The sequence below is a fragment of the Gymnodraco acuticeps genome, unplaced genomic scaffold, assembly GCF_902827175.1.
Source record: "Gymnodraco acuticeps unplaced genomic scaffold, fGymAcu1.1, whole genome shotgun sequence".
NCBI classification, from domain to species: Eukaryota; Metazoa; Chordata; class Actinopteri; order Perciformes; family Bathydraconidae; genus Gymnodraco; species Gymnodraco acuticeps.
In genome coordinates, this window is record NW_022991331.1 from 214,825 (window position 1) to 240,000 (window position 25,176).

General features: G+C 41.0%; 1 protein-coding gene across 1 annotated transcript in view; it reads left to right on the forward strand.

The window, feature by feature from the left end:
* LOC117562559 (neural cell adhesion molecule L1-like protein) overlaps window positions 1-25,176 on the forward strand; it is a 91,116-nt gene that overhangs the window by 57,471 nt on the left and 8,469 nt on the right. Inside the window, 13 exon segments of the mRNA XM_034240409.1 lie at window positions 323-488; window positions 1,124-1,248; window positions 1,577-1,678; window positions 2,901-3,098; window positions 3,869-3,939; window positions 4,680-4,902; window positions 5,617-5,732; window positions 5,909-6,113; window positions 6,251-6,306; window positions 6,308-6,374; window positions 14,277-14,456; window positions 15,926-15,955; window positions 16,784-16,855. Coding sequence (XP_034096300.1) covers window positions 323-488; window positions 1,124-1,248; window positions 1,577-1,678; window positions 2,901-3,098; window positions 3,869-3,939; window positions 4,680-4,902; window positions 5,617-5,732; window positions 5,909-6,113; window positions 6,251-6,306; window positions 6,308-6,374; window positions 14,277-14,456; window positions 15,926-15,955; window positions 16,784-16,855 — 1,611 coding nt within the window.

A 25,176-nucleotide genomic window follows, 5' to 3' on the forward strand; every position in this document is an offset into this window, starting at 1 on the left:
CTACACAAATACGGCCAGGATCCGTTGAATTTTCCAAAGGCGGGTTCGTTTAGCATGAAACACTTAATAACTAAAGGAAAGTGAGGTCAAAGAAAACTATTTCTGCTCAAAAGTTAGCAATGATTGAGTCACCTAAACATTTCAGATGTGTGCATCTCACTGTCACTTTAATTAATGTACCTTTGTTATTCCTCTTTTATTATCTTTGCTTTTAAATGATTTTAATGTCTTTCATTTTTGTAAAGCACGTCGAATTGCCTTGTGTTGAAAGCTGCTATATAAATAAATGTGCCTTGCCTAATACGCTTCTGCCTTCTGAAAGATCCCACCAGAATAGTGGCGGCCCAGGAGGACCTGCAGGTGTTAGTCGGTACCACGGCCCAGCTGTCGTGCCTCGCGCAGTACGACAAGTCCTTCAACAACGACTTTGAGCTCCTGTGGGAAAAAGACGATATACCAATAACCCTGAACTACACTGAGAACTCAAGGTGGGAACTGAATTATATGTTTTTGTTTTTTTGGCATTGCAGACCTAAAAGTATAACAGTCCTGCAATAAAATGCTTAAACAATCAGATCTGTGCTTTGTTGAGTTGTGAAATCTGTGACTTTAATTTAGTCGTTTTTGTTTGGTTAGTGACTTTAATAGCGTTGTGTTCCCTTTTTGCACTTTTCAGCGTGTTGGATTTCTACCAGAAGCTGACATTTATTTACATATTAGCCAGTTTTAAGCCACATGTTTAAGGTGGACTTGTTAGATCGTGTTTGTTTTGAACTACGTGTTTTAAACAGATGAAGGATTTTAGTCATCAGACAACTGTATTTTAATTTGTCAGGCAGAAACCCAGATTGATTTTCTACCTAAAACTGCTTTCTTCAGTGTTTCTTTTCTCATTTTAAACACCGGGTTCGTTTGTTTTTGAGTGGAGGAGACCTCTGCAGATTGTTCTGACATCAATGAAGGTTAAGACAACAACTCCCATAAGCCCACTCTACTTCAGAATGCCCTGAAACTCCTCCTTTTATCATTTGATGTTTACGGGACCCTTTGTGTCAGAAAATCGCATACTGTGTGTTTAATCCCAGTGTGTTTTAATATCCTGTCTCTATCATTCCTTCCACAGATACTTTGTGGAGAATGGAGTCCTTCAGATCACCAATGTGAGCCACAGGGACCAGGGTCTCTTCACCTGCGTGGCCAGGACCCCGGTGGACCGAGACGCCGCCTCAGCGCTGCTCATGGTGTTAGGTGAGCTCACATAAGAACAATATCTGTGCTCCGGGGCCACAGACTCACGGTGCTACATTTATGTATGAGACATTCATAAAAGGATCAATATGTCAGGAAGCCAAAGCGGAGCATGAACATGCACACCGTGGCTTTATTAGCACGCTGTCTGACAATCGCCCTTTTGAGATATATTTGACATTGTAATGTCTGGAAGAACCAGCGGCAGCGATGCAGCTCGTTCCACATCCTCTGGCTCCGAGTCGATTGGCCATTTGTTACCACGTTTCTTTAGCTGCAGAAATGTGTCTGTGATTTCTTAACGCCGTGTTGTTGTGATTGTTTTTAGATGTCCCCGATGCTCCTGAGTTCTTGGTACTGTCGGACCACAAGAGCAGGAGTGTGAAACTGAAATGGAACCCCGGGGACGATCACAACAGCTCCACCACAGGTAAAGGTGTCATACATGCAGTCCACTGAATATAGTGCCTTTTCACTGAAATGTTTTAAAGGTACAGGTGTTTTGAAGTGGGGTTGTATAAGTGACTTATCCATAGTCAGTGTATTACCTACAGTGGAAGGTGACGGGTTCCCAGAAGGTATTTACTGCAGTGGAAAGGGACAGCAGCAAAATGTATTTTAGCTAAAAGTGAAAAAAAGGCCCCGCCCAAAAAGTTCTGTTGAAGTTTAGATTAGGTTAAATAGGCATCTGCCAATTGGAAGATTGGGTGATTCGATCCCCAGCCAACGTGATGTCACTGGTTTGATCCCCAGCTCTTGGGCAAGATACTTAACACCAAATTGCTCAAGTTGGCATGTCTAAGGTATCAAAGTGTAAGTCATCTGCTTTGGTTGAAAGTGTGAGCAAAATGACGTGTCATGTACGCTTAGTTTAGAACATTATCACCGCTTTAGTTTACCCAGAAACAGATACATTTCCGACAGGAATCAGAAGCTGTTATTTAAGCGCTCTTCGAAGCCACCAAACTCTGGACAAAAACACTAATTCTACGTCGCAGAACACAGAACAGTTGTTGCTGTTCTACTGCTGCCATTGTTGTTCACATTCTAGTATGTTTCTGTTATGGTGTGATTATTGTGATTCTGGAATAACACGATCTTAACCAATCAACACCAGACCCCCTGTGTTCCTGCAAGGCAAACATTACAGCTTTTTAAAATTGGGTCTGTTTGCTTTGGAGAAAGCATAGATAACAGCTTCAGTTCCCGGTCGATAACGGCTGAATGACAGCGAGGGAAAGCAGTGAAAATATCCAGATTTCTAAGGTTGCTAAAAAAAATGTGCTGCTGCTGTCCACAGCTAGTACTCCTGTCTACTTCTCAAAATGTTGCAACTACCATCTCCTGTTGGCAATACTCGGACAATGGATACGTACTTTATACATTTCCACTTCAAAACACCTAACTATCCCTTTAATCTGACACAACACAGATTTTGGGCATCATTCAGCTCGCTAATAGATTTTTTTTGATACCATCTTGTACAATATGAGTCTATTATTGATTAATCCGAGCGTGAGTTGTGATTAGTCTCCCCTCGGTATACACAGGCCCAGAGCAGAGGTTTCCTCCTGCACAGCTGCTGGTTAGATAAGCAGTCCTCTGGCATGGCAGTGAGGGAGCACGCTGATTGTCTTTCTGCCTGTCAACAGAGTTTATCATCGAGTACGAGGAGAGCCAGTGGGAGCCCGGAAGCTGGAAGGAGCTGCTCCGAATACCTGGGAACCACAACTCTGCCGTGGCCAAACTCCACGGGCACGTCGACTATCGCTTCAGGGTGTCCGGAGTTAACGATGTGGGGAGGGGGCGTCCCAGCGAGCCCACGGAGAGATACAAAACCCCGGCCACAGGTCTGAGGCTCTCATTGTTTCTATTATCTATTTTTGTATCTAAACACGGACAGATGGACGGATGGACGGATGGACAGAAAGATAGATACTTTATCTCAATTATTTTATTTTATTTTGTCAATCTACAAGAATTACAAAATTACTTGAAAATAGAATAAATAACAAATAAAATAAAGATTAAAATGTAAAAACATCTACTAAACATAGTGTACTATACTGTACATTAAAACCTTGTGTACAGTAGCTTAAAAATACAATTATAAAATAACAGTAATAACAATCATTAGACAAAAAAATGAAAACAGTCAATAGGATCGCTTCAACACTTCAGATAACTAGGTTGAAAGCTCAACAAAACAACAACCAGTGAATTCAGATCACTCCTTGAGTTTTAAAAACAAGTATTTTACCCTATGATTTTACCCAGATACGTCTTTGTATTTATTATCTCTGGACTAGTTTCATCAAGAAGCCCAAATACAGTTTTGGGAGAAGTAAATGTAAAATCAATATTGTGTGGCTTCAGCCAATTCTGAATCTTGGACCACAGACTTTCACCGAGGCTTTCATTATTTGTCATACTTTTTGATAAGGTCCTTCAGGCCACTCGAGCTGCCAACGCTGCGCCCCTGTGAACTCTTCAAAAGACTCAGACCTGCTACATAATTGATTCCACCCTGGTTGAAAATCTCCTCTCTCGTGCGCACATTTAACCCAAGATTTCTTCCATTAACAAAAGCGACAAAATCTATACTCCTTTTGTTCTGCAGCTCCCGACAAGAACCCTGAAAATGTCAAAATTGAAGGTCATTTGCCTTATGAAATGGATATCCACTGGGAGGTAAGAAAAGGACTGGTCTTTTATTATCCTCTTACTGACAATTCTGTTATGTCAGCTACCTTTAAGCAGTGTATAATTCAAATCTGATACAGCTTTTGAAGTTAAAGAACAAAGATGAAGTTGTATCAATGTTTCATGAGAAATTACCAATACTTCATTTCATAATTTAATTTGTTAGAAATGGCCCTCTTTTGATTTTTCCTTTCTGCGATTGAGATCTTGAGAAAAGACATTTTCTGGGATCACTTTCCATTGAAATCAACTCTATTTTATTTTATTAGAAAGAGAAAGGGAGCTATGAAAAGGGTTTCTTTTCTTTTAACAAGTACAGTAATATATTCAACATTATTGAAAAAAGATGAATCACTCCTCCGACTTATTATCTGGTTGCCCTGTCGGGGTAAAGTAGTCCCCGAATCCTGCATTCATGAGCTCTCCCACTGTTAATGATATGCTTTTGCGAATAATGGCATCCCATTATATTCTCCACTTCTGTGAGGAGATCAATCTTTTCATCTACGATGTCTTAGCAAGCCATGCATCAAAGAAAAGCTATTCTACTAGACCAGGTCAGCTGTTCCATTCTTTTATTAGATAATGGGATAAAACTCTGCTTTCAGTTCACTGGGCTAGCTCAAATCCCCTGGAGGACATAGAAGGAGCATCTGTAACTGAAAGTCTCTATAAAGCGCTTCACGCCATTGTCTCTGCTTTAGTTCTCGTACCTTTTCTCCCCTCAGCCCTTGCTACCCATTCAGCACAACGGTCCGGGTTTGGAGTACGAGGTTTTCTACAAGAGACAAGGGGTGGAGGAGGACTGGCAGAAACACACGGTGAAGAGACACTCGTTTGTGGTGACGAACACCCCCACCTTCGTGCCCTACGAGATCAAGATCCAAGCCAGGAACAATCAGGGCCGGGCCCCCGAGCCAAAGATAGTGTCCGGATACTCAGGAGAGGACTGTGAGTCGTGAGCTTTGTTCACCGAGAGACATATTATAAAATAGCATTTAGCGTAATGTAGCTACAACTGGCATCAGAAAGATAATTGACTTCCCCTAGAAAAACTCTCTCTCGAGGGAACTTTGGGAATTTGGCCTTTGCAGACCATTTACATGCACGAAACCCTATATAACACCCTAGCACAATAGGGCCTGTTGTAAGGCCATATTGTGTTGCTTTTTTCAGTTGGAGAAGATCCTGGTGGATAAAACCAAATGTTGATGTGATTGTAGTTCTGAATTTGACTCTGTCCTAGTTTAAAAAACCGTACTTTATATGATTTTATACAGAAAAATAAGGTTCTAAATGTCTTAGCTTATTCTTCTGCTTAACTCAAATGGACTCGGGGAAAGAAAAATATTACAGAGACTTACTGTATTTCCTGTGTTCAGCTTTCTTCTGGACTTGCCCCAAGGAAGTAAAATCAGGTCATGACTCCTCTCCTTATTGTGTCCTCATGTCAAACGTGGTGCTACAACCAGTATCCCACCCTTTAGATCAATAGTTATATTAGCTTGTGTGACTGTCTGTAGAGCCCATTGATATAGACCCCAAACAGGTGCTTTTGTAAATAGATTATCCATTATATTGACAGTAGTGAATACCTGAAACTGTTTCCTCAAAGCTCTGTTTTTCCTCGACTGCAGATTCTATAACGTGTGTTGTCTTCTACAGTTCCCTCTGCTGCACCTAAGAATGTATCCGTGGAGGTGATGAACAGCTCGGTGGTCAAGGTTAGCTGGATGCGTGTACACAAGGACACGCTACACGGACATCTGGGAGGCTACAGGGTAATACCTCAAAAACAGACCTTTGCTTTTCGACACGGCTTAAAAGCAGCTGCCCTGACCTCGCTCCAAACGCTTGCTCCGCTCACCCCTCTCTGTCTCCTTTACTCATCCAGCTGAGAGAAGAAAAAACAACTCATTTTGCATTCCCTCACACGTCTCTGTGCGTCTCTCTCCAGGTAAACTGGTGGCGTATGCGAAGCCTGGCCGACTTTAAGAAAAAACACGGAGACAAACAGACGCTGGCGTTCCCCGGGGACCGAAACCACGGCGTGTTGTCGGGACTGACGCCTTTCTCCGAGTACAGCCTCATCGTCATGACCTTCAACGGGAGGGGCAACGGCCCAGGCAGCCATCCCCACAACTTCAAAACCCCAGAGGGAGGTAAGGATTGTGGAAAAAACCACATGGAGTGTATTGATTCACAACTACTGAAGGGAAAATCTAATAATAGCCAAGGGATCTGGGCTGCAGAGTTCGACGGCTCACTGTTTGTCTTATACCTTCTTTCGCCCCCACAGTCCCGGAGAAAAATCCTGTTTTCGGGGTCACGGATGTTCAGAAGCACACCGTCTCCCTTGGTGTGGGCCGCGCCCTCGGAGCCTAATGGGATTCTCACCGGGTACCTCCTCGAGTATCAGCTCAGTACGTATCCTTACGCCTCACGCTCAGCTCACTTAGATAGATAGTGTCGCCCCTGTGGTTTTCACTTGTGTTTACATCCCTGCGTCCCTTTCCAGCCCTTGATAAAATGAGTGTAAACAAAACACTCAAGCCATATGTTTCCATTTGGAACTGCATATGAAAGACTTACAAGAGCCCCACGACAATTGTATTTAGATTAAGAGAGATGTGTATTTATTTTCTCTCTTTATCACAACACAGATAGAAAAGTGCACCTGCAGGTCAGTCTTTATGATGACTGAAAGTGGATAGAGAATCAGAAATAGAGTCCCTGGAGCCAACACCAAGTAAGGTTTGAAATCCTAGCACATTTCAGCACAATGCACTACAGTACCATAATACAGTCCTATACATTTAATATCCAGACTGACACTCCTGCCTTCTAATATGTTCATTGAAGGGTCCCAATAACTTCTAAAACCTGGTATATTAGCATGGTTTAAAAACTGATGTCCATTCTGCCAAAGATTATCATACGGGGACTCGATGAGTTTCTGAGGGACTAGTCCCCACCTCACATGAAAGATGAATGGTTTAGCAGTTATTTTGCTCTGTGTTTTTTTGGTAGGTTTTGTCCCAAGGGATTGGTTTCACATGTAATCATAATTTGACTGTTAAAATAAGATAGATAATAATATTGTACATAAAAAAAATCTGGGATAAGACGGAGGGATCGGACCAAGTATACCAAATTGCTCTGTATGGACAAGTAAAGTCTATTTTTACATTTCGTAATAGCAAGAAGTAGACACTGAATTCCACTGTTTTCCAGCTATGCAACAAAACTTGATGTTTTAAGCAAAGTCAGGATAGTTGGAGCAATCCAATATCACATGGAGTCTGCCAGGGATTAGCTCTCTGCTGCATACATTAAAAACAGCCTCACTATGTTAAACACACAGCCTCTACATCCATATTATATCCTATTGTTTTGATACAGACACGTACTTATAGTACAGGAGTGTATTGATACAAGCAGGGTGTCCGCGGGGTCTTAAAAAGTATTACAAGTTGATAATTTAGCGAAAATGAAGGCTATTAAAAAGTATTAAACGGCATTTTTCAAGGTATTACATGTTGTAGCTTGTTTTCAATAAGTATATAAATGGCCCAAAGAGGTTGTATTCTACAGTCTGCCTGAATGTAATCATTGCGTAGGTGTGTAGTGTGATTCTGTGTAGTTTATTGATGGAATCCCGTTGGATTGGACGTCATCTGAACAGGACATCGCGCGCTCACTGCTTGATAGCGCAAAGGTCCGTTTACGCCGGTTGCTAAACAACATCGTTATGGGGAAATGCAAGTCTGCGTCCAAATGGTTGGAAGATAAGGAGGAAGGACAATCAATACTGTATATAGTCAATGTGAGGTAAAGTGTGTCGCCAAGGTAACCGGTTAGAACTCCAAGTGGCGATGAGGTCTTAAAATGTGTGGAAAGGGTCTTAAAAAAGCTCTTAAAAGGTTTTACATCTGACTTCAGGATTCCTGCATATACCCTGTACAAGGTAGGAAGAGGATCATAGTGATTGTCTAACCCATGATCCTCAGCGAGAGAAGGAAAATCATTGTGCCGCTCTAATAGGGCCGGGGGTCACATTGAGATCAGAGAGTGTGTATACAGTAGGAGACATGTCAGGCTGATGTCTGCCGGCCTGCGTGTCACCATCAGAGCTCTGAGAGTGCTGACTGAGGCCAACGTGTCACAGTCTGTTACGCTCCAGCTTTACTGACCTCATCCTGTCCGCAGGGGACATCTCCCCCGTACCTCACAGTCCCAGGGGGGATACCGTCAGTGCACACACGCATACAAACAGTCCATCGTCCTTAAACAAAAGTCATAACCGAACTCCCAACATCGTCGCAGTGCCGCATTTCCCGCCTAATTGGTTTTGATTTGGTGACTGCGAAAGAGGGCCATACAGTATTTCAAGAGAGGACGTTTTCATCGTACCACGGCAATAAAGCTGATGGGCTCTTTCGAAGTGTGACTTATTTTTTTTTTAAGTCCCCTTGAGGGAAGTCATGTGCGAAATGTGGAGGATAATGTAGCCAGCTGTCAGCGTATCATCAGCGGCACAAAGGGAATCTGGAGCTCGGGCACAGCTGTTTGAGGGCGACGCCCATCTCCAGCGCAGCCTGAAACAGCTTCAAGTCTCACGGGTTTTCACAGGAGGGCCTGTCGGAACATCGTTTACCACACCGAGCATGCAGGAACACTGGGGCGTTTAAACTGTTTAACTAACCTGCTTTGAAGTGGCACATTTCCTGAGTGAAACCTTTTGATCATTGTATCGAGGTGATATCAAAGTGGATGAGTGATTTATCAGTACACGGGCCTGTTAAGTACGGAAACCCTCAGAGGCAAGTGGGAAGGAAAAAAAATCTATTTTCAGCTTGTCTAAAATGCTTTGTTTTCCCTCTCTTTTTGTGCCAGGATAATCTTCATAATGTTTCTTTAATCTGTGAAACAAAATATAGAATCAATATATTTTAAATTGAAAAATATAGCTTTGGCAATTTGATACATTTTTTTTTAATGTTTTTGTTTCTGCAATACTTATGTTGGTCTCAAGACTCTGAAATGCAACACTACCCCATGTGTTCATGCTAATACGATAAACTGTATATACCGTGTGTTCAGAATTTAAGGAGAAATTAAATCCACCTGGAAGATTAAGGGGGAAAAGTAAGAGACACATTTCCCTTACACAACTTTTCTTTTACTGGGAAAACTTTTTCTTTCATAATTTTAAGGAATTTGGAAAGATAATCCTGGCAAAAACATTTCACCTTGTTTTCATTCATAAACCCAGGAGAGAAACAAATTAGATCAGATGTACAAAATAGATCACCAGACTTGTTTTCCATGCTTTCCTCTCCGTATTCGTGGAGGAATATCAAGTAAATGTGGACATGATACAGGTTTCCTGAAGCAGTACATTTTGCAGCGCTAATAGCTTCTTTGTGAACTCATACAGAACTTTTTGTCAGTATTCTTTTTCTAAATCACTAAATACATGTCTGAAAGTAAAGCCTGTAGGTATCTCAAAGTTCCTCTCAGCAGTGAGTGGGAGGCATGGTCACACTGCCTTAAAGAGCTGCTAACCCTCTCCAAAACCTGGGGCAGAGTCGGCAAGGAGACAAAACTTCTAATAGCCTGCCTCTCAGCAAGCTAGTCACACCACTCGACACTAAGGTCCGGAGAAGGACTAACAACACATACGTCCTGTTAAACTTGTTCAGATAAGTTTACAGCAGTGTTTGTTGCTTTGTGGCAGAGCCAGAAGCTATTTCAATTCTAAAGTATTTTCACATTTATCTTGTAATTTTACTATATTCTCAGATATGTTTGATTTGTGAAGCCCTCTGAGACAAATGGGCTTTGTGATATTGGGTATGATATATAAATACATTTGAATTAAAGTAGCCATTACACTAACCCTTACCCTTTGCACATGTGCAAATATATTCTAAAAATACTTGATTTTAGTGAGGATCCTTTCGCTAATCACGCTAAAGCCGTCTAGCATCGTGGTCAGAACAACGGCTATCCCCAATAAAATCTGGAAAAGGACAGAGACAAATGAGGAGCGCTGGGTCCATATTTATGGCGAAAAGTCCACTAATCTACAAGAGCGGGAGATAAAAATGACCTTGGATTGATTTAGTTCTGTGTTCCCATTTGAGCTGAACTCATGAGGCAAACTGTGAGGTCATTCTCAGATTTCAGCGTTGCTAACTCTTGGTCTGTGTCACACTAACCAAGGCCAAACATATTTAGCCCAGCAGGGCCAAAGAAGATTTGGAAACCTTGTTGTCTGAAGTCTGGAGCAAGAGCCAAAGTCTACGGCCTTCAGCCAGTTCTCCATAAGATCACATGCTCCATCTGTCGAGCCTGAGTGTCCAGATTACTGAGAGTTTCCATCCATGGGGCAGGATCGTGAAGCTCTGTGGCCTCTCCTCTGCCACAGCCTGCATTGCATAATTCACCTCCAATTTACCGTTTTTGTCCCTGGAAACAAAACGAGAACAACATAAAAAAAATATATCGAGATTTCTGATAGCAGTGGGTGGTGTCGGTGGTAAAAAGAGAAGCAGACCAATACATTCCTGTCATTGTTCCGGTTGCCCCGTACCAGAGAGACGTAGCACCTCTTTCACAGCAAAGGTCACCCGAGCACCCGCTGCGTTTGTTTTTGTAACAAACAAAATAAATGCCACCTCCCTACCCACTGTGCTGCTTTACCTGGTGGAGAAATGAGATCCCATCACAGTGACAACACTAATCCAGTCAAGTTGTGATTGTGCAGGACCCAATCTGTTTGTTTCTGTTGAATACAAACTACATTATAAAAGACGTATTTAGCCAAACAAGAAAAGTTTTCTTTCGCTAAAGACCATAACAAGCAGATGGGCACAATTACGTAACTCTGGCATTGCAAAAAACGTCCAGATGACAACTAGAAGACATTTCAATATCACAGGCAAAGTGATAATTTGTGTGCTTCAAGTAAAGAGAGACCAGTGTAAAACAGCTCAGTGTTTCACAGTAGATCCCAAAGTCACTAGTACATAACATATTGTAAACATATGTATAACCTAACCCTAACCTGATGTCAGTAGGAATTCTGGGACTTGTAAAATGAAACAGCCTAGTCTTGTTTTCCTTTTCAAATGCTACAAGAGCTATATCCAGCACTACTAATAAAGGGATGTCTGTCATATTATCATGACGTTCTCTATTTCCATAGATTGTACAAATAGGTGTGTTCGTAATTGTTCTAGCAACATCTCTCATATGCATGCTGCCCAGAGCTAATACACAACAACTAGCCACACCAATGAAAGTAATTGTAATTGCTCTTCACAGCCTTACGGCCCGTCCCCACAGCGGCATGCGTTGAAAGCTTCACCATTCACTTTGAATGGGGTGACGTCACTTTTTGCCGAACTGCATTGTGGGAAGCGACGCAAAGCTTTGCTGGCGTGGCTCGCTGCAAAAGTTGAGCAATGTTCAACTTTTGAAGCCTCGGCAGACGCGTCAGCCAATCGAATCATATGCCAGTACAAGCTCTAGCCCAGGGCTGTCAAACTCGATTTCATCGCAGGCCACATTCGCATAAAGGTTGCACTCAAAGGGCTGGTTGTAACTATATAAATATACATATATAAATATATAATATATATATAAAATAATTTATTAAATGACATGATTGCCTCTGAATTTGATTATTATTGGATAGGATAATAACTTAGTAATTAACTACGTCTGAAAGCAGAAGTCCAGGGCAAATAATTACAAGTCTCTTCAGTGTGCATGTCACAAAACGAGATGCATTGTGGGACATGTAGTTTATGGGCAACCTGCTTCTGTAAAGTGGCATGTAAACGTATTATATTCTTTGCAAGCTCTTGCTGGGCCACATAAAATGAAGTCGCGGGCCGGATTTGGCCACCGGGCCTTGAGTTTGACACCCGGGCCTTGAGTTTGACACCCCTGCTCTCGCCAATCAAACCGCTGCTTGTGTGTCAGGGGCGGGAGATTCATGTGATTGGTTGTTGGTCGAGTTTCAGACACGCCCGCCGGCAAGCTTCAACGCACGCCGCTGTGTGGACGGGCAGTTACTGTCCACCTTTAGTTGCATTCCCAAAATGTACATTTCATTTAGCTGACGCTTTTATCCAAAGCGACTTACAATTACCAATTTCAGGGACATTCTCCCCGGAGTAACTAAGGGCCTTACTCAAGGGCACACTGGTGGTGGTGTTCCAGACGGGATTTGAACTCACAACCCTCCGATCTTCAGCCCACCTCACTATCCATTAGACCACCACTACCCACAAAATCAATCTGCGTACCGTTGAAACATTAGAGTTGTTACTTTTTAAGCACACAATGAATGCCATGTGCTGCGTGGTCGATGACTGTCAGGCATCGGTGATGGACGGCGGCTAATAGGCGCTCCCTTAAGTGACAAAGGACAATCATTGAAAGCGATTAGCCTTCCTTATTACACTGTGAGAGCAGGTATTCAGACTTTAAACGGTTTTCTTGTACTTTTACCGGTTTGCGTGTAAATGCAAATGAGCCACTCTCTTATTCCATGTACATGTTATTTAAGGCAGGATACCCCGTACGTACATACAGATAGTTACTGTGTCATTTGCACATCTACATCAGAGCATTAGTCTAAGGCTGCACAATTAGTTAAAACTTTAAATCGAAATTGCAAGTTGGACTACCTCATTACATTTGCAGGAAGCACAATATTATTAAGGCTAAATATGCGTTTATATAATTTTGAATGAAGTATCCTACATGTCATATTGAACAACTCATTTGTTTAGTTACGTGGTAATATGTTTTTCAATGATAATGAGAATAATAATGCAACAATTATTAACCCATCCAACATCAGGAATCATATCGCAATTGATATATCAGCCAAAACAAAAACGATTATATATATTTTGTAATCGTGCAGCCCTTTAGCAATACCTCTTTTCTAGTGCGGTCAGTTGATTTAAAAATGGATTCACGTTAGTCACACACATCTGTTATTAATCATGACTAATCAAAGAACCTTTGTCATGGATTAGTTGTGCCATGATACCGAGGTAGTGATGGTTCTTATTGACGCCCAATGGTCTTGACTCAATGCAATAGACTCAATGCAATAGGTGTAGTTTGTGCCAATTCCTCTGCCTTCTTTGCCTTATCACTGCTATGCAATTAATGGTAAACACCTGTGTGGTGGAAATTCTTAAGAGAAACTGATAAATGATTCATGGACGATCAAGTTTGTCTTTTGTTATATTTAATAAAGTAATAAAGAAAGTCAATATACAAGTGAAATCGATCCCAAATGTAGGAACAGAGCTACTTCATCCTCAGAGGATAGAAAAGTTCTGCACCCCGAACACAGCTCACAGTCACACTATATAGTAGAGAGAAAAGCCAACTGGTCCCACCCTTACGGCCCGTCCACACTACAGCTTCGACAGCTTCAAAAACGGTTTCCAACGCACCTGCCCATTCACTTTGAATGGGGTGACGTCACTTTTCTCCGAACTGCATTGTGGGAAGCAGAGCGGAGCTTTCCTGGCGTTTCAGGCTGCAAAAGTTGAGCAATGTTCAACTTTTGAAGCTTCTGAAGCTTTCGGTGGAAGCGTCAGCCAATCAAATCATATGCCAGTACAAGCTCTAGCCAATCAAACCGCTGCTTGTGTGTCAGGGGTGGGAGATTCATGTGATTGGTTGTTGGTCGAGCTTCAGACACGCCCAGCTCCAAGCTTTTTTTAAAGCTGTAGTGTGGACGGGCCGTTAGGCAATCAGAATAAGACTGTGTTTTAAATCAGTGCTTCTCAAAGTGTGGTCCGCGACCACTGGTGGTCCGTGAGCGCCCCCTAGTGGTCCGTGAGTATATTGGTAACGTTTCACATTTTAAATAAATAAAAGTTTTCCGCACTCGCGGGAATTTCTCCGCAATGGAGCGAGGTTAAGTTTCACCTTCGATTGCATGGTATAGCCCAGTGCAACACCTTCGTCACACATGTTGCCACTTGTTTGTACCATTTTCAGGCGATTTGTAATCTGTTCTAGAAAAACGATGTGTTTTTTGATATTTGTGGGGTTAGGTGGTCCGCCAGTGTTTTTTTATTAGTTAAGTGTCCTTTGTATGAAAAAGTTTGAGTAACACTGTTTTAAATGATTATTATATGATCTTTTGACACGACAACCTGCACTGGAATTAGAGGGGGAATTAGTGTTCAAACTTAGTAATGTACATTTTCGTACGTTTCCAGATTAATTGCGTGTGTAAAAGTTGACAGCCCTACTCTTTTCTTTATTTTTACATCCAGTCAACGAGACGGAGGAAGTGGGCCCCCTGCAGACCGTAAACATCAGCAACCCGGACACCAACAAGTGGATCCTGCGCGACCTGGAGCCCTTGAGCAAATACAAGCTGTACCTGCGCTCCTGCACCACCATGGGCTGCGGGCCCATCAGCAGCGAGGAGTGCACCACCACCCTGGAAGCAAGTGAGTGATGAAAGCAATTGAGTGGGAGGTGTATGTGTGGATAAGCGAAGGAGACAATGGAAACACAGACGGCTTTGAGGCGTTCAGGAAGTAGAAGCAGGGGACCAAACCATTTCACTTTTTTTCAAAAACTAGCGGAATATGATCAATGCCTGGGCAGCCAAGCTTTTCATATCTCCATGTAAGTATTTTTTGTGGATAAACAATTTCATATGGGTGCAGTGGAGGTTTTCATTTGTCACTGTCATGAGAGAGCAAGAGCTTATTGATTGGATGGAGAGCGTGAGCTATGAAACAATCAGCTAAGAAACCAAATTGCTTTGAGCAGGGGCGGAAACTGAAGGTTTTCATAGTGAATTGTGTGATCATGAGAAGAGTTGCTGGGTAAGTAATCATAATGTAATCTTTAATTTTCAATTACGGATCATTTGCCGAGGACTGCAGCTGTTATGAGAGACTGGACTGGACAGGAAATGAAACAGGAAACTCCACCTGAGTCCAAATGGACCGCAGCAACAGATATTGTCAGCATGAATAATTGGGTGGTGCTTTTAACCCTTAAGTGGTTTCTATCCTGGGGGATCCAATCATTTGACAGGCTGTGTCCATGTGTAAAATGGGTGCAATAACAGTGTAATTACGGTCAATAGTGGTGTTACATGCGTGTTATATCGGTCTAATAACAGTGCACAATGGTTGCAATATTGCTGGTGCTTTTGTGTAATATGATTCAAGGCTTTTATTGTCATGTGTACATAGCTACAGTGTAGTTATGACGATGAACATCTTAGGGCAAAGGCTCCTCCAACACAATAAAACAGATACAATAATGCAAGTAAATAAAATACAATAGAATATAGTAGAAATAGTGAATAGTCTATATACAAGTCATTGGGATATTGATATAAGTTGCAAACAGATGAATGTTATGGATGTCCTTTCAAAAGTTCAGGTGTGGGTCTAATAACAGTGTGAGATGGGTGTAATAAAAGTGTTATATGAATGTAATGTTGACAAAAAGTACATTTAAGGGTTAATACAGACTATGACAAAAGCCCATGGTAGTGAACACAAAACAACATAAAGTTGAGACACACTTCGAGCGATTACTTATTGTTAACTGGAAGAAACCCTTACAATCACAGAAAACAAAGTTAATTGGCTATTAGGAGTTATCTATTTGCATGTTGAAAAGCCAGCCGCAAAAAAAGAAAGTGATTACCGGGACTCATTTTATATGTATAGAAATGTGCGGAGCTGTTACATGTGTGTGTGCGAGACTCCCAAGTTATTAGTCGCAGCTGTGCTATCGCTGTGTGTGCATGTCGGTGTTGTTCCTGTTAATTGTCCTGCTTTCTCTTACGCCACTAGAAGCGCTTTGAGCACTGCCTTTGAACACAGTGTGTATTGTAAATGTCTGCTTAGCATTGCTTGTCCCTTTTTTCTTTATTCCTTTTTTTCCTTCGCAGCTTCCACTCTGGCTTCCCCTGTTGGCATCAGTATGTAGATCTGTGTTCACGTAGAGTTTGTGGCATGTCATACATGCAAATACAATGTGGATATATAAGTTTCATTAATGTGCCGTGGGTTGGTATGACATGTGTATCAGTCATGCCAGTTATTTGTAAGTAGCGTGTGCATGCTTTAGATGTAGACATGTTAGCAGGTGTGGGTGATACAGGCCTGAATAAATCATCAGGGTTTCTCAAACACATATTTTTCCAGTACAGAAGGAGAAAAGCGTGGCTCCTCTGCAGATAATTGACCTTGTCTGCCGTTTGCCCTTGCCATCAGCAGAGAGCACTCTGATGCCTCCTTTCATTAGAAAAACTTCTTCTTAGATAAAGTTTGTGGCTTCCTCACAATTAGCAATGCTAATGAGTAACCTAATTACAGATTCGTATTAATCTTTGCTCATTAGTGACTGTAAACGAATATTGACTTTTATCCCAGCAACAGCAGTCGGTGCAACACGTCTAACTCAAGCTGCGGAAATAAATGATGCTTCAAGAGCCAAACGCAGGAAGAGCATCAGACATCCCTCTACCTATTAATCATGAACAAAAAGAAGGAATCCCTTTTTAAAATGAAAGATCAAAAAAGATGATATAAAATCACAGATAAGATAAAGCTTTATTGTCTCCCTTAGGAGAAATTTGTCTTGGGCATCGAGACCTTGGGTATCAACACAGTTACAATGTTTTTGGTAGATCATGTTTCACACTTAGTTACTAATTGTTTAAAATAGCATGCGTGCTAACAGTAGAAACGTAGCGCCCCCGAGCTAACTCCCTATTGATAACAACAAGATCTGTCTTTCTTTTCAGGCAAGTCAGCCTCCCCCTCACCTCCGAGCACTCGAAGGTCCCCCGCGACCAAACCCACTCGCTCCACCATAGGTAGAGCTGCAGCACATTCTGACACATCAGCATCACGGAGGCAAACGGGGGAATAAATATGGAAAAACAAGAAACCACATACATGTTTATGCTTTGTCAGAACAGTTTGTAGTTGCTAGGTGACGTGATTTCCCCCAGATTCTTCCAGAAAGATCTCTAATGTATATAGACTAATTTAGGGAAGCCCTGAGAGGCCAATGAGAGAAAAACGTGGGGTAGGTAATGTTGGAGAAACCAGCTCGAGTGCGAAAAATCTGCCACTTCCTCACAGAGCCCCTCCTCCAACACACACGAACGCGCACATGACCAATGAGGGCACGAGATCAGTTTGTGCACAGATGGAAGGCTGACAGGCAGGGAGGCCATCCAGTTACTTTAGCCGGGCCGGCTCACATGATTGGTCGTGCTTTTTACAGCGCTACAGCTTCCACAGATTACATCTTTTTATGGATTTTTTGTCAAAGTACTTCAGATATTCATTGCTATCGGGATGTTAAGAGCATTCCATGGAATATAACAAAAAGTGTATCTCAAGCCGGTTTCTCAAACTTACCTACCCCACCTTTAATATTACTTTAAAAAAAACTTTTAATAAGTGAATTTGTTTTTTATCATTGTATTTAGTTTTAATGTAATTCTCATTTCAGCCACAAGAGGCTCCACTGCATCACTACCTCTTGTTCCTAATATACTGTAAGACTTAAATCCTTAGTTTCTCCATGCACTCTGAATTTAAACACATTACTTATATCTAATTTATATTACGGAGGCAAACGGGGGAATACATATGGATAAATAAGAAACCACGTACGTGTTTATGCTTTGTCAGAACAGTTTGCAGTTGCTAGGTGACGTGATTTCAGATGCTTTTGGTTGGGCTGTGGGTTTAAAGTAAAGTGATAACAGATATCTAATGTTATAATCTAATATAGACTTATTTACGGAAGCCCTGAGAGGCCTACGAGCGAAAATAAGTTAGGTCGTAAACATAATTTATAAACGAGTAAATTATTCAGAACAGTTGAAAAAGGTTTTCCAGGATAACATTACTTTTTTAACAGTAATAGGTGAAAATATGTTATTGTTTTGATGTTATTCTTATTTCAGCCACAAGAGGCTCAATTGCACTACTACCTCTTGTTAAAAACGTATTTTGCACAGCTATTCACAGATTATTGTTATAGTATTAAATAGTCAGCAGCCAGTAATAATAATAAGCTTAACGAAGTACATATAAGAAAACTAGAAGAAAGGACCTGACTACCTATAACCTAAAAAATAGACCAGGCCAGAAATAAACAACTATTCTGATGATTCTTGTTCTGCATCAGAGGGTTTCCATACTTCCTTTTGCAGATTTATTTTGTAATACTAGGTGTTGTTTCCAGTGGAAACACGGGTTGAATTGCAACACAGCAGCTCCATTGTTTTGTTTCTTATAGGACAAGTGCATACTGATGAAGAAGACCATTTTAATTTATCCTCTGTTACCTTGGGGGAAATCTAAGATACTAGATCTATATTCCGACCCGACAGTGTAGCGCAGTCACTTGAAGGGAACAAATATGTCTAATTGTCAGTGATTGATTTGTTGGGCCTCAGTTCCCCCCAGCACACGCCATGTATTGACCCAACAGTCACCTGACATTTCCATGTAATCTTCAACTGGGTAAACAGCAGCTCAGGGGACAAGAAGATGCTCGGGCCGCTTCTTAGCCGAGGGGAAAATAGCGAGTGTGAACATTCTCCTGGTCGCCGACGGGGGTGTGAGCTCATACTGGGAGGGTGATATTTACAGGACACTGAGATAAGTGGATAAGTAGAAGCTGTTGGAAGCTACTATATCAGAATATTTCCTGGCCTCTCCTCCGAAAAGAAAATCTGGGTGACTTTGAAGGGGCATCTTCCAAGGCTCTGGCTCCCTGCTGCGAGAGCAACTGCTTTCTGCAGGATTTAATAACAAGCTGAGAACCGTGGTGACGAAACACGGCTGCTGGCCTTTGGGATATTTTTAGTTTGGGCCGCCTATGTCGGGGGAAGTCATCGCCCAGCTCTAATAATTGGAATTACCATAGTTTGCAGACTAATCCATCAACATTAGCAAGAGGGTGTCACTGGCAGTGTTTGGGGCAGCGCAGACGCAGGTGTCCTTGTGTGCCTGAATTATCACCTGAGCAAATAATGCACCTGAGCTGGAGACGCAGCAGAAGATTTGCATGTTTGCCGTGGGGAAATGAAGTGGATTGAGCTTTGTTGACTGGCTTAGACAGCTGCTGTCAAAGCGGACTCTCCCCATACTAATGATGCACATCATTCACCACATTATTAGATTGTTTGTCTTCCCAGTTGGGTACCAATGGCTACATTACATGATCCGTCTGAGGCACATAAAGCACATCTAATTTGCTCTTGTTTTCAAAGAATATAACATGTAGGATATTTATTAATGCCCACTTATAATTGGATAGCTCAAAGAAAAAGAAATCATCCGGGGATGTTGATACCATTGAGGACAATGTCAATATACATATCATGTCCTCAAAGCTGCTTGGAATTACATTTATTTAGTTTGCTTCTAAGGCTGATCCAGATTTATTGTTTTTCACCAAACAATGCTCATGGTCACATTGATCATTTGAATTATAAATATCAATGCCAAAAGTTTCATTTTGCTTTTATACAGAACCAACAATGAATTAACTTAAGAAAATAGAATGTTCTTTTGTTTTTCTAAATAAGATAATTGATTACAACTTTGAAGAATATTTTCATCTGGAAAAAGTTGTCTGTTTTTCAGAGATCCCAAAACTCCCCAGAGAAGCTCTCATTTACTTCCAGTCTAAATAGGTTTGTGTGTCAGAAATTGGGCCAAAACTTGTATCTTGTAGACTAATAACAATACTCTATCATTTAAGCATGTGAACATGTCACAGTAGAGGCACAAAATACAAGTATGAACCTGAAAATTAGCATTAAAAGGCCCCTTTAAACACAAGTGTATCTCCATATGTCACAAACCCAAGTAAAGGAGAGCTTCCTCCAGAAATCTAAGTTTTTCTTAGCAAAAAGTTGTCGGTGTAATTCCTCAGTACTTTATCTCTAAAATCAATAGTGGAATTGTATGACTTAAAAAGGTATTGACTGTCCTGCCTGTGTAAAATATATTTCTGTTAAACGACAAAAACACAAGACCCATGAAGAACATTTAAAACCCCATCACATAGATTTGAAGGAAGAATTGCCTTTGCACAGCTTTGTAGATCTCATTCATCTTCATTTCCATATCCACATTAGTCTTGCCATGTTGGCTGTCACCTCCTGTCCCCTCTGTCAGACATAATTGATACCTCCTCACAATAGTGTTAGGAAACAGAAGAGCGCGCTCTCCTCTTTCGGAGAAGGTGAAGAGCGACATCTTTCATCGCATAATGACAACAATCCTAACCCCTCCATGCTGGCACTGAGGTGCTGTGTCCTCTACTAACCCTTGTTTGCCGTTCCTCTCCTTTCTATTCTGTCTCCTGCAGTCCCGGGCCTGTTGAGTTTTAGCTCAGCTCTTAGTAACAGCTTTATTTATTTTATTTAGCCTTTATTTATACAGGTGTAAAATGTCATTAAGACACAAGGTCTCATTTTCAAGAGAGACCTGTTCAGTGGTAACACTACCACACAAAGTTACAGACAGACAGGACACTAAACACAGAGGCAACACTAAAATACAACATCGTAAAAAAAGTAGTCATTGTAATCCATATACAGTCAGATATAGCAGGTGCAAACACCCACAGATGATTTCTCCAGCTTTTTTAAAATGAGTTTAAACTGGTCAGCTTAAGTTCCTGCTGAAGTGTGTTCCAGGTCGAGGGGGCAGAGTATGATATGGCTTTTTTCCCAAGCACCGTGTGTACTGAGGGGACGGACAGAGTGATGTAATTTTTAGATCGTAGTCTATAGCTGTACTGTTTGTGTGATATGTAGAGGGGCAGCAGTCCAAGCATAGCGGTATAGATGAGTTTGTACCAGTGCAGTGATCTGCGTATTGATAATGATGTCCAGTTGACTAAAGCGTACAGTGTGTGAGGGGTTTACAGTTGGTTATGAACCTCAGAGCCCCATGGTAAACAGCGTCCAGCAGATGAAGGGAGTGAGCTACACAACATCCCCGTAGTCCAAGAGCGGCAAAAATGTGGCAGCTCCAAGCCGTTTCCTCGCACTTGTGGAGAAGCAGGCCTTATTTCTAAAAAAGAATCCCAGCTTTAATTTCAATTTCCTTAAGAGATTGTCAATATGTGCTTTGAAGCAGAGATTTGCATCTATGGTGATGCCTAAGTATCTGTAGGTGTTAACGGCTTCAATGGGGTTATGCTGTGCAGACATGATGCAGGGAAGAACAGTTGGTAACTTTTTCTTATTGGAAAACAACATGACTTTTGTCTTATCTGAATTTAGCACCAACCTAAGGTGGAACAGATGTGACTGAAAAGTGTCAAAAGCAGACTGCAGACGTTCAAATGCAAGGGCAACAGTGCACAACAGTATCATCTGCATATAGATGTACAGAGGCATCAATACTTTGACCCACATCATTTATATAAATATACGGAGTATATACATATTGCACATATGAAGAACCGTGAGCTCATTCTACTTCGTCTTTGGACAGTGTTAGTTGATTTGTTCCCATATTGATACCAGTATTACTTTCAATACAGCCTCAAATGACAAATAACGCATATATGGCCCGTTCCAATATCACCGTATCTCATTATTGGCTCATTTACGCTACAAAGTGTTCGAAAAGTTAGTTTGCAAACAGCTAACATGGTTTCTGAAGGCTTACAACATACTATCTGACATGCAGTCTGGGTTCCGTGCAGGTCATGGATGTGAGACGGCGACTCTTAAAGTCCTAAATGATATCATCAATGCCCTTGACTCCAGACAATACTGTGCTGCCATTTTCATCGATCTTGCCAAAGCCTTCGACACTGTATATCACCAACTGCTTCTGGGAAAGCTTAGATGCATTGGTGTCACTAACCAATCGATAGCCTGGTTTGAAAACTACCTGTCCATGCGAACCCAGTGTGTACAATCTGACAATCTGATGTCACAGCCCCTAGCCATCTCTAAGGGAGTACCACAAGGCTCTATCCTAGCACCCATCCTATTCTCAATATATATAAATGACATGGAGAAATCAGTGGGCAACTCCTCTATCCACCTATATGCTGACACGATTCTGTACACTGCTGGCCCTTACTTACTTATACTGTCCTGAAAACCCTTCAGGATAGTTTTCAGAGAATCCAGTCACATCTCTCGAGGCCTGTACCTGAACACCACTAATACCTGGATTGGCAGTAATCTGTCATTCTCAGAACATCTCTCCAAAATTCAGAACAAGGTTAAAGCTAGACTCAGCTTTCTATATAGGATTCACTTCATCTGCTAAACTCTCGCTGGTCCAGATGACTGTCCTTCCTCTGTTCGACTACGGTGATACCATCTACCGCTCGGCGTGTAAAGGAGCTCTCGATCATTTAGACGTTCTGTATCACTCCGCTATCCGTTTCGCCACCAATGATCACATCACTGTGATCTGTACTCTCTGGCAAACTGGCCCTCTCTTGAGACCAGGCGCAACATCCACTGGCTGTTATTTGTTCATAAAACAGTCCTAGGCCTCACCCCCCTTCTACCTCACACAATTACTGCAACTCCGCTCGCCCCCCACACAGCACCCGCTCAGCTACACACATCCTGCTAAAGATCCCCAAAGCCCATACATCCTTTGGCCGCTCCGCCTTTCAGTTTGCAGCAGCTGATGGCTGGAATATCATACAAAAAACCTTGAAGATGGAGACCTTTATCTCCCCCCGCACCTTCAGGGACACTATTACAAGCACCCTGGTACACACATACACACATACACACATGCAACTGCTTTGCCTGATGCTCACTACCAATGTCTTGACCTCTCCTATAGTATTCATTGCTATGAAGGAATTAATGGATGAATGAATGAATGATTGATTGAATGTTCTATATTATTTTAATGACTGATTGAACAGCAGTATTAATCTAGATAAGTTATATGTTTAACTGCTATGCCTGTCATCTCTGCCTACAGTGATTGGCTTCAGTTAAAAATCAATCAATGATGGATAAAGCTAATGAGTTAGCAATCTTACCCTTGCGTCATAAATTGTGAAAGCATTTTAGCAATTTAGTAACCTAATTGTTATTTATTCCTATATTTTATGTATTTATTTAGTACGACGGAGTATTAGTGCCACACTTAGAAAAAAAACCCAGAGATTTCGAGAATAAAGTCGTAATAATACGAGAATAAAGTCATAGTTACGAGAATAAAGTCGTAATATTACGAGAATAAAGTCATAGTTACGAGAATAAAGTCGTAATATTACGAGAATAAAGTCATAGTTACGAGAATAAAGTCGTAATATTACGAGAATAAAGTCGTAATATTACGAGAATAAAGTCGTAATGTTACGAGAATAAAGTCATAGTTTCATAAGTGACTTGAGAATGAGACAACAGCAGCGTCCTGCAATAAAATGAGGAATGTGGAGCATCTTGTGAAGCAGTACTTTAGTTTAGGTTTCTCAAATAACTAAATACTTCATCTTTTGGCACATCAGCATCAGATTATCATAAGTATTAGAACTTTGAAAAGGTTGTGCAAGAAACTATGTCTATTATTTCGAAGAAAGAACCAAACGGACTTGGAGGAGATTGTCTCCTTTCTGCAGGAGGAAATAGCTGGTTCTGGCCGACTACAAGGCTATTGTTGGTTACATCTACGAGCTGTTCAAAGGGGATTTGTTGTTTCACAAGAAACAATGAGACTTGTAATCAAGGCTTTGGATCCAGAAGGAGTCGAACGATAGCCTTGTAGTGGAATCGGAATGAGCTCCCCATTGAAATCAGGACAGCAGAAAGCTTACATATCTTCCGGCGCAGACTGAAAACTCATTTCTTTCGACTCCACTTCGAGCGATAGAAGTACTAACAAATAATTACTAACAGAGCACTGATATACTAACAAAGGACTGGCTTATCTATAGCCAGTTGAGTAGCACTTGAAATGTTTTAGCTCCATGAAACCTGATGTACTTATATGATTCTGTTTTCTTCAAGTTTGTATCTTGTTGGTCGAATGCACTTATTGTAAGTCGCTTTGGATAAAAGCGTCAGCTAAATGCAATGTAATGTAGTCGGCCAGAAACAGCCATTTCCTCCTGCAGAAAGGAGACAATCTCCTCCAAGTCCGCTTCTCAAGTCACTTATGAAACTACGACTTTAATCTCGTAATTATTACTTTATTCTCGTAACATTACGACTTTATTCTCGTAATATTACGACTTTATTCTTGTAACTATGACTTTATTCTCGTAATATTACGACTTTATTCTCGTAATGTTACGACTTTATTCTCGTAACTGACTTTATTCTCGTAACTATGACTTTATTCTCGTATTATTACGACTTTATTCTCGTATTATTACGACTTTATTCTCGTAATTATGACTTTATTCTCGTAATGTTACGACTTTATTCTCGTAATATTACGACTTTATTCTTGTAACGGACTTTATTCTCGTAACATTACGACTTTATTCTCGTAATATTACGACTTTATTCTCGTAATTATGACTTATTCTCGTAATGTTACGACTTTATTCTCGTAACTATGACTTTATTCTCGTATTATTACGACTTTATTCTCGTAATTCTGACTTTATTCTCGTAATGTTACGACTTTATTCTCGTAACTATGACTTTATTCTCGTATTATTACGACTTTATTCTCGTAACATTACGACTTTATTCACGTAATATTACGACTTTATTCTCGTAACTATGACTTTATTCTCGTAATGTTACGACTTTATTCTCGTAATGTTACGACTTTATTCTCGTAACTATGACTTTATTCTCGTAATATTACGACTTTATTCTCGTAATTATGACTTTATTCTCGTAATATTACGACTTTATTCTCGTAACTATGACTTTATTCTCGTATTGTTACGACTTTATTCTCGAAATCTCTCTGTTTTTTTCTTCTAAGTGTGGCCCTAATACTCCGTCGTAATTTAGGACCATTATGACCTAGTTTGACAAAAGTGCCATGGCATCATTCTCTGTATGTCTTAATGTTTACATATTTTAATGTAAAAATTCCATGAGGACAGCTAATCACCGCTAGCTGTTGGCAGCCGTTCTTAGCTAACACTAACAGAGGTTGAATATAATGCATTTCAGCTCTTATCAGTAAATGTATTATTTAGTAA